The 18597-nt window shown below is 47.9% G+C and overlaps 1 protein-coding gene across 1 annotated transcript; it reads left to right on the top strand.

The window, feature by feature from the left end:
• The first annotated feature begins 1638 nt into the window (after nt 1-1638).
• On the top strand, nt 1639-17398 carry LOC119458126 (ovalbumin-related protein X). Its single transcript, XM_037719949.2, has 3 exons — nt 1639-1998; nt 15302-15548; nt 15718-17398. The coding sequence occupies exons 1-3, from the start codon at nt 1982-1984 to the stop codon at nt 16639-16641; spliced, it is 1188 nt and encodes a 395-aa protein (XP_037575877.1). The 5' UTR covers nt 1639-1981; the 3' UTR covers nt 16642-17398.
• The last annotated feature ends 1199 nt before the right edge of the window (nt 17399-18597 follow it).

The following is an 18597-nucleotide window of genomic DNA, read 5'->3' as shown; positions in this document are numbered from 1 at the left end:
GGTAACTTTCACAATAATAGAAGGGATCAGCTACTCCAGGTTTGTCGTGAACGTTTCTTATTTGTACGGGGATGAAAGTAGGTTGAAGAAGTAAAGGGGGTGAGAGTGGCAGGCACGATGGCAGTAAGCACCGCCATGCTGTAGGCGTGCACTAATAAACTGCCTCCTCTTGGTGGGCATCAGGGTGAGAATCGTGCGTTCATCGCTATATACAGGCAGAGAAGAAAACGTCATGCAACTAATGCGCCGATTGCATATTTCCGCACTCAAAAGCCGTGGAAATGTCTAAGCTTACGATGATATAGCACATAAACTTTGCCTCTAACGCCAAGTTTATATAAGCCACCTACGTACAGACCACAGAAGTAGACCTAAAAATGTTTTAACCGTTTTAACATCCCTCCTACCATGACTGTCGGCTGTGCAGCTTGCGTGCACGTGTAAATAAGTGACCCTTCAATTAGAAATGCGCCGCTATAATATAACGAGCCTGTCTGAGCTATCGATGAAGCGAGTCTCTTGGAAGCACTTCCTTAGCTCGGACGGAGCCAATCGGCCAATTTTGACCGAGATTCAATAAACGTGCCTTTTCCTGCGTGGTGCCGAGCTGAGCTCTCACAGTAAAAGCTACCTCGTGAACGCTAGCTACGTTTGCTTCTGTGTGCTGACCAGTGTTCATGATGCCGCATTATTGCATCAGCGCTCAGCTCGATGGCTCGGCACAAATCGGTCTTTCGCTTCCCCGGCGCATTATTCGCACAAATTAGCCACATATATCACGCAGGCCTGATTTGCAAGACCTCTGTCGCAATTTGAAGCATAGGCCGCTTCAGCGCTCGCATCTGGTTGATGTGAACTGCCGAAGTAGCGACGATAACCACGTTTTGTCTTGGACAAATACGCATGCGCACTTGTTATCTTGATGGGCTTGATTTTCGTGCAGTTTCGCAAGAGCTCCAAGAACGTACCGCCGCAGTTACAAAGAAATAATGCCAAAATTTGGGAGAAGTTGCAGCGTTGGTTCTTCTTTGCGTTCTAAGCTATACGAGGTACGACGGGATATTTTTTATCTTCCTAATTACGAAGCATATTCTGACACAATAAAAATGAGGACGTCCAACCGAACCGGTAAGTAAAGACAAGGAAACATATGTACTTAAAGTTAGCTTAGGGCATAAAAATATTTAAATGTGCAATGATTAGCCACGCTAACGACGGATCTTAACGGTCGAGCAAAGAAGCACCGGAAAAGTAACTTGAATTAACAAGTACGATGGCACCAGCCAGTTAGCCTGCAGACTGTTTCGAAGAGTCTGTGCGGCTAAATTCCATGCTTGAATGACGCGTCGTCCGTCACAGATGATGAAGCCAAAGCCTTCCGACGGATGCACTGCTCTGACCAAGGCAGCGGAATACAAACATTACACCCACCGCCCCTTTCCCGTGTGCGTGTATTCGATTTGAGCGTGTCTGCCTGCGGAAGGGGGTCACCACTTGCGCTGAAGACGCAAGAGTCGCTCTCACAAGCTCCCTTCCCTCTTCGGCAAGATGGCGCTTCTTACGTTTCTGCTTCGCTTCTCCCCTTTGCAGGCCGGCGGCGAAGGGGGCAGAGTTATACACTCGCGTCCAGCAGGAAGAGTTTGCGTTCCTTCTCTCCAGCTGAGACCTCACTTACCTGCCTCGTCTTCGAAACCGGCCGGCCCCTCGCGCAGACCTCGCCCTTCCCTTCGCCCGGCCCCCGTCGGCCGGAAAGCGGGCACAGTCGAGTGAAGAATCGAGGAAAAGCACGGCTCGCAGTCGGCCGAGCAGGTTGCACCAACCGTCCGTCCCACCTTGTCCGAGTGTCCGCACCGGTGACCGCCGTGTCGTACAGCGAGACACCGCGACGGGCGAGGCTTAGCAGTGTCGGCCATACCGCTGAAGGCACACGAGAAGCAGACGACCAGTAAGAAACAGAAAGCGCCCGGCAGCAGACGACACAATGGACATAATTTCCAGGTAAGCGCCGTTCGTCATTTCTGCCGTTGTCCTCGCGACTTGGTTGCCTTGAGCGAAGTTGCTTGCGCGTACTCTTTTGTGTAGTTTAATTTATTTCTTTGCAGTCCGTTCACCTATGTGATTAGAAGGGTGAGCAATCCAAATCAACTCGTGGTTTTACTTCCCTAGATAAGGTCTGCGTGAAGCACTTGGAAACAAACAAGCGCACGAAACATGGGCCCACGTTGAATGCAGCGCGAAATATGGAAAAGGCGGAAAGTTAGGACAAAGCATGTTCCGTTACTTTAGTGTACTCCTTTTTTCCTAATGTCGCGTAATATTAGCAAGCTAGTCGAAAAAGCCAAGCTGTCGCTTACCGCATGCGCAAACGGGTTCAAAGCAGCTTAACTTATCTGAAGGCCAGCCAGAATTTTTTCTAACACAGCCTCTTTAATCCAGCTTTGAGAAAGCGTGCGGAACGCCAGCCTGCTTCTTTAGTGGTTCGTTTTTTTTTTTTTTTTTTTGTAGTTTTTTTTTTCTTTGCGTGAGTTCAGTGCGAAACAAACAGGGCATGACGGAGCTACAAAAGAACTTCCTGCCGATCGCTAGAAGTCCGCGCTGAAGCGACAAGCTACCATTAAAAAGCCCTTTATTTTCCCCCTCTTGGTTCCGCTTGAACATTGAACCGAATTTTAGCCTTGTACCAACCTGCCTTTTTGCACTGTCTCAAGAACACTTGTTTTAAAACAAATCGTCGTCCTCATCACCGAGCCCTGCCTTATCTTCACCGCATGCTATTATCATTCGAAGTCCCTAGGAGCAAGATTTTTTGCCCGTTCCAGGGCAGATTTCTGCGACGTCTACCAGTCCGTTAGCCGGTCATCCCTACCGCAAGAAGTTTGTGCCAGTTCCAATGACGACCACAGACCGACAGCCTTAGTGCGACCAGAGTTCGCTTGCCAGTGGAAGCACAAATTAGTATTTTACGTAGGGCTAAAGGGATGTTTTCTTAAGAGAATGAGCACCATCCAGATACAATTCAGCTTAGCGTGATGACCTTTCATATCGTTTCACGCTATTCGAACTAGCGCAAGGTGATAGTGTTAATCAAGTTACCCAGTGGAAGCGCTATCCGTTTTGATAGAAACACTTTCATTTCAGATCGACGTTCGTATTTTCTCTAAACTAATAAGAATTCGACGAGATGCTCCACCGCGTTTCCCGAGTTGCTTGAATACTTCGATGAGTTCGTCCGAGCGCCAATATAGCGCCAGTTTTTGCAGTTGGATTGTACGTAACCTCAGGTCATCGTCTATTGCTGTAAGTGCATCCTGATGTAGCCGTTAAGTACCTTGCAACTTCTCAGGCTCCGGTTACCTTGTTTCAAGCGTAAAACATTGTTTCACTCTGGCAGAACATACGCCATTGTAAAGCCGGCCTTCCCTGTTCACGCGTCTCCTTTGTCAAAGTGCGCTTACAAAGCGTATCACGCTTTGCCTGAAGCAGGGGTCTCCGCTTATTTTTCTGCGCGTGTTTCCTCAAACGTCTCACTGTGCAAAGCACAGAAAAATTGTCCTTATGACGCAATGGCCGCTATCCTCTTATGCTGATAAACTGAGACACAAACCCCTCACAACTGGTGCTAAAGCGAAACTGTTCCGTTTTCGGTAGAAAGTTTCGGTGAAAGCTCAATTTGTTCGAGTACAAAAAAGAAGCGTTACCTCAAGTTACCTTTCTAAGGTTATTCTTTTTTTTTTTTTTGTTCCTTCCTCTTTATTCGAGTGATTCGCTTCGTTGCTTCTAATTAAGACACGCGAGATATTCCACCCACGTCTGATTTCTCAGTCACACTTGTTAATTTTTCTCGGTTTCATTTGTCGAGTTTTGAAGGTCTGTTCAATTGGTGCGTTTTCTATGACTTCATCTACTCTTACCCAACTTCCCTCCAGATTTTCCGGACCCGTGACGTTCCTTTTTACAATGTACTTGTTATTACTATTACGTGAAAATCGGAAGCTGTCGCCACCATTGGGTGGCTAAACCTTTGTTTTTCATTTTAATAAATAAGTACATTTTGCCATAGCCACCCGAGTCGAAACTCCCTTTGACATAATACCACCACCATCGTTTTCTTAGGCATAACAATTTACAAAATTGCCCACACGTCGTCTGCATCATTCATATGTACGAAACGGACAGCTTCGACGGTGCCCCGGGAGTGCCCTTGGCGTTTTATGCCTCCTTCGATCAGGCCGTTCAACGCATTGTATAAGCAATCGACACAGGCACTTACGGCACCGTGTCTTGCCGTAATGGCATTCTCGTACAATCTCCGCGGCGGAGGCTACAGTTGCGTGATGGCGCGATTCAATGCACGCTGATCAAGGAAGAAGCAATCTTGACACGCATCTAACGGCACCGCCGTTACAAATAGGCTTCTTTTCCTTTTCTTTCTTTTTTTTTTCCTTTTCGTGCGGGTTTGTGTGTGCGTTAGCTGTTCGGTGCGGCTGCGATAGAGATCACTAGCAAAGGTTGCGTAAGATGTTGCGCGTAGTGGATGATATTGCTCTTTATAACCACGCTCGTTGTTTGTGCCTGGCGTCGGTAACTAATGTATCGGAGTTAAGCAAGACTTAAGAGCGGGCTCGATGGTACTCCACCACCAGTAAAAACAAAGCGCTGAGTTTGTTAGTCGTGGGATATATCGGACAAGGCGACGGCGTGTACTATAAGTGGGGGCCCTTTACTTCCTGAAGTGTGGTTTAGTTTCCTTCTTCGTTTGAAGGACCAAGGCCGAAAATCGGCGCGTTCCGCTGTTAGACAAGATCGAGGAAGGGTGAAAGCGATTTTTCGAAAGATGCAGCTGTGCTATACATAAGCCTATTTGCAGAGCACCAGGGAAGTGGGAGTCAAGCGATGATTTTGTTTGCTTTCGGGGCGCACTGGCAAAGTGAGCTGGCGCTTAAGGGTTGTGAAGCAAGCAGTAAAAATGTGCTGTAGATGCAATGAAGATATTACGGTCATGGTCAAGTTGCAAATCTTTGATTCTCGATTGCTAGGGAGAACGCGTGGCGTATGCCGCGTCCATATCGTCGGCAAATAAAATTTAAAGAATCTGTTCACACGGTCTTTCTTGAAGGTGATGTTCACAAACCACGTGGGATGCAACCTCTTGCATTTTCTTTCTGCTGCGAGGGTTTTGTGCCACTCTGCTTTAAAATACCTCAGTATTTATGTGCAATAAAACAGCCACGCATGACGGGCGTTGCGAAAAAGGTGGTCGTTCAGCAATAAATTTAAAAAGTGTGTGTGTGTGTTGGGGGAGGGGGCGGGGGTAGAATCTTGGAGCATAACTTAGGTTCAGACCTGTGCGACCCTCGGCTAGATTTATAGTAGTCCTTCCTGCGCTGTTTATCGTCAGTCTAACAAAGTTCACGCCATGATCTCTCCCTTATCTACAGCAAATTATTTTGTTTACGCTCTGGGGGTTCGCTTGTTCCGCTGTTACACAAACAAACCCTCGTGAACTTTGTACTTCTTTAAGAAAGAGGGCGTAGTCAGCTGAGGAAAAAAATATCCTCCTCGGGCATACGGTGTCATTCTGAACATAACATTCAAACCACAAGTTTCTTGTTTTCTCCAGCAAATAGGTTTACGCATTAAGTACGGTAAACAAGCCACTTGCTGCTTCTTCTGCTGCTTCTATTTCTTTTTTTTTTTTTCTTCATGTGCGTACATCCCGACGTCTGGGGCTGAACAAAGCAAACGCTGTTTGCCGTAACGCTGTTTAGTCTGCCCGATGCGTGGCTTGACGTCGCAATACAAGCACAATCTCCCAACAATGGCCGAAACCTGTTTCACGCGTTCCTGCAGGCCCGCAACTACACGACGCCTTATGACGCGCGCACCAAGTCAAGGAGAAACCAAATAATACCACCGGCGACGCCATAATAATCTCGGCGCTGCAGGCTCGTCTTATTTTCTGCGCCGTCACCTTGCGTGCATCTGAATGACGTGTTTAAGGGCCTAAGTATAGAATGCCGCGCCATCTTGGCTGGCGAGTTTGGGTTTTCCTTCCCGTTGTTTTTTTTTTTTTTTTTTTTTTTTCGCAAGCGCGAGTCGAACAAAAAAAGAAACGGCGTGTATTAGAAAATTTCCCTACTTTCTTTTATTAGCGGCGAACCGTTTTCCGCGAATCTTGGGCCGGTGATTGCGATATGCATGCCAAGACTGCGCGCCGCTGTGCGATCGACGACTGCTGTCGCTAGGCAACGGGGCCGGTGTATATACTTGCGAAAGAAAGCCGGTGTGAGCGGCGGCCGCGTTTAACGAGTTCTCAACGGCGATTCCCAGCGGCACTTTTTTTCATGCGAGTCTACTTCGCAAATCATCCAAAACGTTGGCAAAATTTCGGAGCCGTTCCACTGTGTGAAGGTAGATGACCAGCGGAGCTGTATGTGAAGTCTATACACGGACCGATGACGCGTCGTAGTCACACTGATGTTTGTGCAACATTGAATGTCGAACCTTACCGAGAGAAACGCCACGAACCCCTTTCCGCCTGGCCGAGACACGTCCATGTTGAAATCAACCACAATTACGATGGTAGTGGTGTCGGTAGGGGTGATCCAACCAAAGGTGCATACGCTTGGCTTCTGCGGCACGATGTTCGTCCGTATTACGTGCCGCCCGCCGTCGCCGCGCACATTCCCGCGTTTCTCTTCACGACGGCGTTCTTACTCCATACTAAACAGTGTCTATTCCTGTGTTACTTTTTTTATTGCGATATTTTTTATATCACAATACGTTTTGACACCTTTCAAGATTAAACGCAGCTGGGGCATGCCCGGCGTAAAGTCCCTATATATATATATATATATATATATATATATATATTGCTTTCTAAGAGAGCAGAACTTCTAGGGACTTTAACCCGGCGATGCGCTTTTATCACCGTTTTTATCACCGGGATCGGCCGGTCGTGAGCTCTGGGGTGGTGGCCATCTTTTACAGCGAAAGCTGTATATGGCTAGGCGAAACGAAAAACCGTTCGTCCCATGTTTCGCTAAACGTCTCCATTGGCTGCGCAGTCAGTTACGTCGTTCTCTGCGTCGTACCTGCTCTGCCCGCAACGCCGCCTCCTCGGCTTGCCGTTGTCACATGCATGCGTTCTATATCTCGAGTTAGCTCGGCGTCGTGGTTAGCAGCATCCGCCCGCCAGTGGCGCTTGCGTTCCACTAGAAACACAAACAGGTAACCAATAATTGAGAAACGCTTCAATACAGCGTCGGGATTAACCCACTGCTAAACACCGGGGCCGCATGTTTCAGCTTCGCTGGTTAACCATCTGTACAGAGTGCATCGGCGGTAATTTTCTTGCCTACGCACACAAACCGCCAGCACGCTAGCTGATGGCGGTTTGTGTGCGTAGGCAAAAAAGCTGTAAGAACTTTCACAGCTAAAACCTAACGGTGCATCATGTGGCCTAAAATTAAGCTCCCAGATCTACGAAAGAGGGTACTGGACCCGCATTTTTTAGTGTTTCGTTTTCCGTTCTTATCTCGTATACCACGTGCTCGTGGGGTGTCGAGGGGCAGATTCCAGCGATGTCGGCAGCGTGCTAGTCGTGTCCGAGCCAATGACGAAAGGAGAAAACGATTGGAAAATCGAAGGGAATGTTCAAGGGGGCCCCTCGCGCGCTAGAGCGCCGTCTTGTCATGAACACAAGTGTCCAGTCAAGCATGCTGCAAACAGTTTCGTCCCCTCTAGCATATTAGATTATTTACCCGTTCCGTAGGGCTTCAACCCCCGCTGCGCAGAATGCAAAAAAAAATTTAATTCGTGCACTTAGAATTGAGTGTACTGTTACAAATATGCATTTGTATTACTGATATTCTCGATGACACGTTCCAACATTTTCCTGCACTAACGCTGCCACTTTCCGGTCACCGCTGTCTTTTGTTGACGATGCACTTCATCTCCCCTTTTTGCTTGTTCATAGCCGTCTGTCCTATCCTAGTCAGAACTATTTTGTATTATAGGTTATTCTGTTAGTTTTAGTATACTTCAATCGGTAAGACCCGCAACCTTGGCTTTGTCACGCTTATTGTAGATTTCTTCTAGATTTTTTTTTCTTCCCTATTACGTTTACTTTTGACACGTGTCCAATTTAATTCAATTCGGAAGCCTCTGATATTTAGGTGAGACAGGCGGGTCATTTAAGTTCATATTCTTTTAGGTAATTCATATTTGCCCAACACCAATTTTCTGTCCTATAGCGAGATCAACGCCCCTTAAATTATGAATAAAAAAAGAGGAAGTGAAGGAAACTGAATGACTGTTGCGTCAGCATCGTTGCCCAATTAACAGCGCTAGTCGGTTCGTATATAAAGCCGCGCGTGGCACTGTACGCCACTTCCTTCCTTCTTTCCTTTCTTTATGACGAATTGCTCGTTTGTTTAACGAGCGCGTTTTCGCCTAATCATCCTGCCATTGAGATGCCAACCCCGCCCTATACAGTCCTGTCTGTAATGCACACCGGCCTGGTGGATGATTACTGTAACGACATCGCGTATAGAGGACATTTTTTTTTTCCGCTTAAGCAATGCGTTCTTTCTTATACGTGCGCTTCGTCATAAAAGACGAGCGTCTGGACAATACATTTCGTTGCGTCACTGTTGCACACGCCACTTGACTGCTCAGTGGCTATGGCGTTCTTTCTGCTGGGCACGAGGTCGGGGGCTCGATTCCCTGCCGCTTCAATATGCGAGAAACGCTCACGAACTTCGCACTGCCTTGCATCGATGCCATGCGCGCTGCAGAGACAGCTATGTGTACATACACTCCCGTCAGGCCAAATAGTAATGAGTGGTACACGGTCGGTACGGTTAAGACGCTTACCTCAGGCGCTTCCTATCTTATTCCAACCGTTTCAGGGGTTCGTTATTAAGAGTATGTCTGCATTTCAAGTGTATTTGTACAAAGGAACCTGACTAACTCCGAGCTAAAGCTTCCTCTTAACAGGGGCCAAGCTGGAGACGCTGGAAACAGCATGTTTCTGGCTGCTCGCTATGGCTTTGCTTGAAGTGCTTCAAACAAGAAATTTGCTTTAAAAGTCAAGAGAAAAAAGTCACAGGCGATTTAGCGGTAAATACGACAGAAATGCTTTAGCGTTATGTCGCACCACCGTCCGTGGCAGTATATACACACGCTCTTCTAAGCCCTCGAGTCCCCTCTCTACCACTGTCACGTGACCCACTTCACACACTTCGCACACATTTTTTTTTTTCACTTTGACTCTCCTAATGATAACGCACTAAAACAAAAGCGAGTAGCTGTACATACACGTGGTGTCCCTAAGATTTTGAACGCACGGCCGTATACCAACTAGTCCGGTAATGCATCCTGTCCAAATATAAGCCAGACAGAATTGAACACGCACCGTGCATCACACGAAAATGCACGGTGAAAGTGACTCTCTTGCTCTCTTCATGTGTTTGACCTGCTTTCACTTTTTCTACGTGGCACATATTTACATGCAGCTGCGACATAGCTATCTGTAGGATGGTTTAGCCGGAGGATAGCGTGAACCAGTGACGATGCATGCACCGAGCACTGCTTTTATTGTGATGTAATCGTGAAACATTCGTGCGTGACCGGGAAGAAAAAAAAACTGACAAATTTCCCTGCTTATTTATTTCGGTAAATAAAGGCCCTAGACTTCGAAACCTTAGAAAATGTACCGGCAGGCCTCGGAGTGCCCTAATTAATTTACTGTATAAGCTTTTCTACGAACTGCATGCAGTTCCGGTTTTGTTACCAAAGGTGTGTGTCGTTACTTCATCAAGCAGGCGGTCACGTGAGAACAACAGAACATAGTGTTCTCGCACTGCCCCGACTTGCTCCGTCGTCTATGCTGCTACAGCCGGGCTGCGCAGTAGCAGCAGCATGGTAGGCGTCTTAGGAGCCGAGTCGTCTGCCGCCGGCTTCCTGCAGCCACCATGTTTCCTGCGGAAGATTCCTGGATGTCTTCCAGCAGGACGTTAGTTTTCAATAAACGTTCGTACAAAAGACACGATTAGGAGAAGCTCGTGAAGAAGAGAATGAATGGATGAGCAATACGGCTCTGCCGAAACGTCCTCAGGCGCCCGGGCGGAGCAGTTGCCCACAAGTCGCCCAAAGCTACAGATCCGCCTACAGTCAACATCTTGCTGTTTCTCTCCTTCGGTTCTTTTACAGCCTCGTGCAAGCAAACAATAAAGATACAAGCAGTAACGTTGGTGCTATTAAGTCAAAAAGGTCGTTATGGCTTAATTAACCCTCGAGCTTCTGGTGATTTGCTGCGAAAGCGCATGACATCTACTATCATACAAAAGGAACGGCAAATTGGCGCTATACGGAAGCTGTTAAACATTTTTTCTTAAGGAATGTGTTGCCAAATTAGGAGGAGCTAAATTGCTTTCGAAGGCGTCTGCCTTCAAGGAGAGTGGCAGAATCCTGCCTTCTCACGGACAACTTGTGACTTTAAATAGTGAAAACTCACTCACACTGTCCAGACGCTGCATTTCATGACTGTGCGTTAATCGGCAGAATGTGACTGTTGTATTGCCCAGCACGCACCAATGCATCAGTTTTCGACCTTCAGAAACGAAATCCTGTTGTGAATGACATGAATGACACTGCGTCGACTGGCATGGAAATTTTGGGCGCTTAACATGTTGCGCACTAAACCGTAGGTGCCTGTTGTCGTAAACGGTAATTTTGGTCCCTGGATCCGTTCTCCCCTTGACGTTCGGTACACGTAGCTGTCGCTTACGTAATAAGCGACCCTTTCATGCATACTTACTAAGTGTTACCCCCCCCCCCCCTCTCCCCTCCAAACTCCCGTCATCGTCTTGTGAAATATTCAGTGCATGTTACATTTAGCATACGTCTTTTGTTGACGCCTTGTAAGGTAATAAGAACCTCCGTATCGTCGCCTTCGCATTACCTCTTGAATGTTAAATATCAATAACAGTCATCTTTTTTTTTTTCCTCCACGCAAGAATATCTTAATCTGCGTGGACCTATAGGAATGCCTGTAATTACACGTTTGGGGTCAACGCAATTTTCTTATCAGATGTGAACACTTGCAATTGGTCTGAGTGCGGGCTTCGCGTTTGCATGGGTCGCGTACTTATTTTTTATGGCACATTGGTAGGAACATATAATGAAAAACGGCGCTAAATAAAACATAAAAAAAGCTCTCGCGTCATCTGTGCACTCTTTATGCGCAGAGGACACGAAACGAATCCCGTAGTGTCCGCTAGCTTTGGATGGGCGATTTCTAAATACTCCTTGATGGGAACATTAGCCCAAACACGCATTACTTACAACGCGGCCTGCAGCGCAGCCGACTAAATTTGCGTAGCACTCAATGCGTACACGCGTGCTTCTCCGAAGGATGTCCTTCCCATCCCATTGATTACGCGGCAGTTGGTTCGCCATCGCCAAAGACAGTAGTCGCCAGGCAACACGAAACGTTGGCGGTTGGCCAAGTTAGTCGAGTCTGGCTGCATTAATCTGCTCTGGCGGCGCATAGCTAGGCGTTTTTTCCGAGCGATGTCGCGACATGAAAGGGCGATAAAAAGAGCACCAAAAAGACCTTGCATGTAGGAACACGTGAAGATTGAAGCGGTGACGGATGAAAAAAAAATAGACCTAGGAAGGTTTCCTTCTTACTACGAAACCTCGAGCAAGGTGCTAACCTTCAGTACGTTCGACGACTAAGGTGCCGAGCTACTGACTTCTGGGTGTTAAACGAAAGAGAAGGGTGGTTGTGGCCATGCTCTACGAGATTGGTGATAGTGCCCTCGCAACGGGATTGTTATCGGGCCGTCGCAGATTATGTATTCTGTATCGCTTCCTTAGACGGCCTTGCACAGACGTGAGATGTGCGAAGGAGATAATAGTGTAAGTCTTTTACCCTTGTCTTTCTCACCGAGTGTTACTTGCTCCGAGTGATTGTCGCTCTTGGCCCAAGGTTGATGTGCGTCCGGCGCGGGACGCGCAATGTCCCGTCGTTTCATGTGGCCGTGAGACCCGCATGATGCGGGTTGTTGCGACTGCGTTTAGCGTTATCATTACTTGTCGTAAACAAACGAGCGAAACGCGGTCGACTCGCTAGGTGGACATGTCGGTCGTGCGAGCACTGGTTATCTGAAAGCAGGGTTTAGGTCCAGTTAGCAGCGGCTGCATGTGATATAAGCGTCTGAAGGAAGTATACGGGCATACATAATGCCACCTATCTTGCTTATTCTTTTTAAGAACTCTCTCGGCTAACACTTGCGAGGAAAACTTGAGGTGCGATTCAAGTTGGCTCGCGATTCTATAGGTCGGGGACGCCACGTGTCTCGCCAACTATAGATATATATATAGAACGTCTCGCGATACCAATCGATCTCGCGTGACTTCCAACGTATTGGTTAAGGCCGCTTTCCGCAAGTGCATAGATATCGGGCAATTGAAAACAGACTGAAGATCGAGACAGGACGGAAGGCTTTCGATGTCCCAAAGGAACAAACGTATTAGCCGCGCACAACTTCTGGGCGTTTTTCATAACGTGGAAAAGAACTCCCATTTTGTGAAGCACTGGCACCCTCTAACACTGATGTTTGCGCTCTCATATACAGGGTGTCCCAGCTATCACGCAGCACGATTTAACAAAAAAAAGAGGAACGGCGTTACGCGAAGCAAACCTAGCGCGTATTGTTTCCAGTGCAGTGGAGCAGCCGCCAGTAATTTTCGTTACTGAGATTTAATTAGGTAATTGTAATTAAATATCTAACTCGAGAATTATTACTGTCCTAATTACGAAAGTGTCAATGAGAAAATTGTAGAGCAACAGGAAAAACTCCCGATACAGGTTTCTGTTGCTCAATACGTGCTTCATAAATGTTTTTCCGAGCGTGAAAGATGCCCGCGAATACATGCAAAGCGCCTCGAGCAGCCAGTCGCGTGGCAATTCTGCGTGTCTTCGCGGGCATCTTTCACGCTCAGAAAAACACATTTATGAAGCGCGTACTGAGCAACAGAAAGCTGCATCGGGAGTTTTTCATGTTGCTCTACAATTTGCTCATTGACACTTTGATAATTAGGACAGTACTTCTCGAGTTAGATAATAATTTACAATTAACTAATTACATTTCCGTAACGACAAAATACTGGCGGCTACTCCACTGCACTGGAAACAATACGCACTTGGTTTTTTTTTTTTTTTTCGCTTAACGCCGTTCTTTTTTTTAATCGTGCTGTGTGAAAGCTGGGACACCCTGTATACAAAAGCCACATTTCGGCTGGGGCGGAACGCAAGCAATAAAGCATTTGTGAACCGATCATTGCATGCAGGTTAACGCTTTATGGGCTATAGTGTTGCCTACAGGTAACACACGAGAAATGTTTGTCTTGCTGAGTTTCCGCATTGAGCACAGAATTTCTGCCTAGATGTCTTCGGCCAACATTGAATGCCAGGACAGCAGGCGTCATTTGTTGGTTTAGAGCAGGAACACAGGACGATAAGCAAGTTTGGCACATGACTCGTTTCTTTTGAAAGCTCGGTCAGAGGAGGCAAGCCTATGCAATATCTCCGACCGCTGTGGCGTCCCACACGTAATGTAAAGCAAATCCAATGTGTACACCTATGGTTCACATATGCCGAGAGTTGTCTGTATAAGTTCTAAACGAAGCCACAGGCGACTTGGGGTTACGTTCACTTCCAGTTTTCGACCTGGTGTTGCCCCCCCCCCCCCCCCCTAAACTGAACAAATGTCCGCCAAATATTTTGTTTCACTTTTGATAATTATGTTTATTCTCAATGCATTTTGCACAATTACATTTACGGGTATTTAACTCGTCCTAAAGAGAAACTAAGGAGAATCCACGGCGCCCTTCAGATCCCACGGTGGAGCTTCAGAAGGAACTCCAGGAGTTAATTTCTTTTTTTTTTTTTTTCATTTAGCTGTGTTGGACAGAGTAATTGTCAAAGTAGGTGTTCTAAGCTCTCTTGCCCTGGTGCATCGCTCAAAGGGCAAGGAACCTTCGAAAACCATTTTTCTTGTTGAGAAAGATATTGCACTGTACAATAAAAATTTGTTCTTTTAAAAAGACACGAATTTTTATTGCCTGTAAACTGTGTTATGCGCTTTTTAAACCTCAAAAATGTAGTATTTTAGTGCACATTTGCATGTTCTATAGCTTAGCAATTAAAGCGTAGTAATGCAGTAACTTGCTTATCTTTCTCGTTAATTACTTTAGGGTACCATTACCCAACCGTAGTGTATGCATAATCTTGCTCGGAAGCCAATTGCTGAACATGCAATTCCATGTGCACACTTATCTGCCCCATGCCGTTCGCATCGACCACGTCCTTCCTGTCTAAATTAGTGCATCGTTTTCCTCATTCAACTCAAGAGGGAAACAGCGTTCATAACACGTCCTATGATCGCGTGCGAGCAGGAAAAAAACTGCATGGTTGCAGCCTTCTTGGGCGAAAGCGAAAATATGCGACGAGAATGCCCGCGATGCGTTTGGTATCGTTAAGGAAAGGCGGGGTCTTCCTTATCAAGGAAAGACGTACAGGCACGATCTTGTAGGCTACGCAAGCTGGTAAGCCTGGGATCCATTGAATCATGCGTGAGCTGTCACGCGCAAATGTATCACATCCCCCAGACATTCTCATTACGGCGACTGGGCGTCTCTTGACGGAATAGTCACCGATCATTCTAATTTAACCTCGTGAGACCTCTAAGCATCTTAAGGCATATCGCCTTCAATTATTTTCAAAGTTAACTCAGAAGTATTTACGTAGAATATTCATTTCGGATACGAAGTCTGTGGTAGTATCCATCCAAGGAGGTCCAACGCCAATCTCTCTCGACGACTATATATGTACACCACGTACCAGCGCAACCTCGGTGCATTGTCCTGCCGGTTCTTGTATTCAAGGGCAGTCGTAAGACAGTATAGTGCTACTCGCAAAATACCGCCACTCTCGCTTTTTAAGTCCACGTAATCTTACCCCCTTCCTGCGTATCTTTAATTTCTGTCTCAAACCTCCCTGAAGTCATCGTCGCACTTCTAGTGCGTATATTTTTACGCACTTTGCAGCGAACGTTTTTCGGGCCTCTATACAGCCATGATACATCTAGCGAACCATTTCTCCCGTGACAATCTCTTGCTTGGAATTCTTTGGCCATATTTGGTCCTTGCGTCAAAAAAAAAAAAAAACTCCAACACCATCATTCGCGCCAATGTCCAATCACGCACATCCTTTCATGGCTGTTTGCAGATTCCTGCGGTACCTCTTCTGGAGGGCTCCCGCGCCGCCCAACCGGCTGCGTGAGGTCCTTCTCAACTTCTCCGTGGAGCTGCACAAACAGCAGCTGGCCGAGCAGGACGCCCTTTTCCGGGACAACGTCCTCAGCGCCCCGTTCGCCATCGCGCTGGCTCTCACGGCCACACACGCCGGCAGCGGGAAGGCTACTGCGGCGCAGATCGCCAAGGCCCTCCGACTGCCCGAAGAGCTCATCGAGGAGGTGCGTGACCAGTATAATGTGTACCATAATATGGTCATGCATAGAATACTCCAATGACCAAGTCAACGGCTCGCGTTGTCCTTTCTGTCAACTGTCACTCGGTCCGCGAGGAGCTAACATTCGTTCCAACCCGAATTTCTCACCTGCATTTTCCTTTTCGCCTCCGCAGGTACGCCAAGAGTTCACGGACATGACACAGCGCCTGGCCGACTGTGGTCCGGACTTTCGCATCCACCTCGCCAATGCCATCTTCGCCGACAGCAGCTTGAACGTTCCGAACGACTACTGCGATCTCGTCGAGTCCGCGTACGACGGCGCCGTCAAACAGGTCGACTTCCGGAGTGACCCCAACGCCGCCCGCGCGGTCATCAACTCCTGGGTCGAGGAGAAGACCAAGTGCAAGGTGACCGACATCGTCCAGTCCGGCCAGGTGGACGCACGCACCTCGCTACTGCTCGTCAACGCCATGTACTTCACGGGCTTCTGGGACTCCCACTTCAACCCACAGTACACGGCGCTCCGCCCATTCCACGAGACCAAGGACAAGACCACCATGGTCGAGATGATGTACCAGCGAAAGAACTACAAGACCAGCTGCTGCGACAAGCTCGAAGTGGACGCGCTGGAAATGCCATTCGTGGGCAAGAAGCTCTCCATGGTCATACTGCGGCCGCAAAAGGTCGACGGCCTCGACCGCCTCGAGAAGAAGCTGACGCCGGCCCTGCTGGAGGACCTGCTCAAGTCGCTCGGAGAGGACCACGACGTCGAGATCTACCTGCCCAAGTTCAAGCTCGAGCACACCTCCAGCGTTCGCGGTGCTCTGGAGACGCTGGGGATCCAGGATCTGTTCACGGACCGGGCTGACCTCGGAGGGGTCACCAAGACCCCCGGGGTCAGGGTCACCGGTGTCGAGCACAAGGCGGTGGTCGAAGTGGACGAAGACGGCGTCGAGGGCCTTTTCCTCACGCCGCTTATCATGATGTGCTACGCGGGCGTCAGCTTCAACTACAACGTGAACCGGCCATTCATGTTCCTCATCCGCAGCTGTGATCCGGACGTGATCATGTACATCGGATCGGTGCGGCGTTTCTAGAGGGCGATGGCCTTTTTGTTGGTGTGCGTAGTGCAATTCCTGCGCGTGCGTATCTTTCGTGGCATCGTGCGTTTCTTTTTCATTTTTTTATTGTATACGCTGCGCGCTGGGATTGGTGGACCGAACGAGACTGTGCTGCAGGGTGTGACGGAATGGTGGTGCGGCAAGTTGTGCAAGATGATTTTTTCGAGGAGCCTCGGTAACCACTTTCTTCGGATGTGACGTCATCGTCGCCGCCGCTTGATGTCGAGGTTGTGACAAGAGGCCGTTCAGTGTACAAGTTCAGATCACTATACAGTACAAGCAAGGACCTGCCACTGGTGAAACTATTCTGGAGCCGTCTTCGATGCTACTTCTAGGCAAACGATAGGACGCGACAGCGCCATCCTCGTCCTTGAGATACACGGGTGGTGTATCCGCAGCTCTGATATAACGCGTGTGTGACTTTAATAAGCAATATGCCGGCGCGTATCGCTAGACCTCTGGAGTGAACAAAACGGATTACCAGTCATGCAGAGCCCTTACCCAACTGTTCTCTGCCCAAGCCTGCGCCGTTGCTCTGAGTTAACACGTTTACTGCTGTAGTTGCAGCAATAGACTGTCTCAGATTGGTGCATTTTTTCCCCCGTTTGTTCGCACCGAATGAAAACTCTGGCAATTGTTTCGTGCACTGGAAATCCCAATTTTCTTTCTTACAAAAAGAGACTTTATACACTTGCACAATTATGTGTATGTTTCATAAATGCAATGACCTAAAGTCACGTTTTTCTGTCCGTTTCATTGACACGTACGGCATTCTGCACGCGAAAGTTGCGTCCCAGTGAAGCAAAAAGTCCATGGATGGGGTTTTGTGCATAGCAGTGAAGCCGGGTGAACATATTTCCCTGATATTCAAAATCCCTTCAGTCAAGTAAGGTTCGCACTGTCTTTAACGGGTCTCAGCATTTCTGTTCCGGATCTTATTCCCTCTAAATTTGTCCCGAACTTCACGCATTCAATACGAGCGGAGTTCATATGGAGCATTTGGATACCAAGTTAATCCTGGCAGCAGTTAACTTAGTGTGGTACTCGACGCAAGTCAACACGGTATCTGCGAATAGATCTTGCCTCGGTACGGTTCAGGAGGCTGCCTATTTCTGAGGTCTTATCTTTCAGGCGAAACTGAGTCAAGGTCCGCACTTAAGAGGACGTCTTATATTTGGAGTGACGCGGGTGTTGGCGCTTTGCGTAACGCGATCAACCTTTCCTGATGAAGAGATTATGCCTATGCAGTATCCTTGCCTCGAAGGAAAACTTGCCGGCACGGAAAGGCACAGTAACGAAAGGACGCTCATTGCGTGGATGCATATCTCGATCAGATTTGGAAACAACGTCAGAGGGCCCGAACAGCACTTGTGCCTAGTAGATTGAAGGCCATGCAGTGGACGTCGCGCTAACACTGCCAAAAGATAACTGCTGGGTCAGAAAACTGGAAAAGAAATTACTACCATTCTGCAAGAAGCAGGGTTTGAGCACAGAATTGCGATTCCTGCAGTTTGTATGTTGCTAATGTTTTTCGAGAAGTGTTGCGTTAAATTGTGGGTGATGTTACTCAACAGCACCGAAACGGGTGCAGCTCAGCTGACTTGGCTACACGCCGAGTCGGCCTGCGTGGAGCCGAGTGGTTCTATATGGCGAGTCCGCATTAACCCACGTGCTATAAGGCCAGCCGGCCAGCCTGCAAGCTGCATGTTGACGCGTTGATGACACCGATAGTTCACTATATCGTTACAGCGACTACGCGAAAGCTTGTCTCGCAATTTGCCGTTATTCACCAGAGGAAAACCACTGAGCAATCTGTCGCTATTTAATCGTGTTAGGTACATTCTTTACGAAATTCATGTTCCTTCAATGCGGCTGCTTTGTCTTGTCTGTGCTATGCGACTTTGTTGTGGTTGTTTCCGCAGTTCTTATTGG

Source organism: Dermacentor silvarum, chromosome 7 (genome assembly GCF_013339745.2).
Source record: "Dermacentor silvarum isolate Dsil-2018 chromosome 7, BIME_Dsil_1.4, whole genome shotgun sequence".
NCBI classification, from domain to species: Eukaryota; Metazoa; Arthropoda; class Arachnida; order Ixodida; family Ixodidae; genus Dermacentor; species Dermacentor silvarum.
Note: the sequence above shows the minus strand (reverse complement) of the source record. Positions and strands in the feature narration are given on the sequence as shown.

Excerpts from the sequence above, each read along its gene's own strand:
- LOC119458126 (XM_037719949.2), top strand. Across the intron at positions 15,549-15,717 it reads CCGAAGAGCTCATCGAGGAG|GTACGCCAAGAGTTCACGGA; the intron begins GTGCGTGACCAG and ends TCGCCTCCGCAG.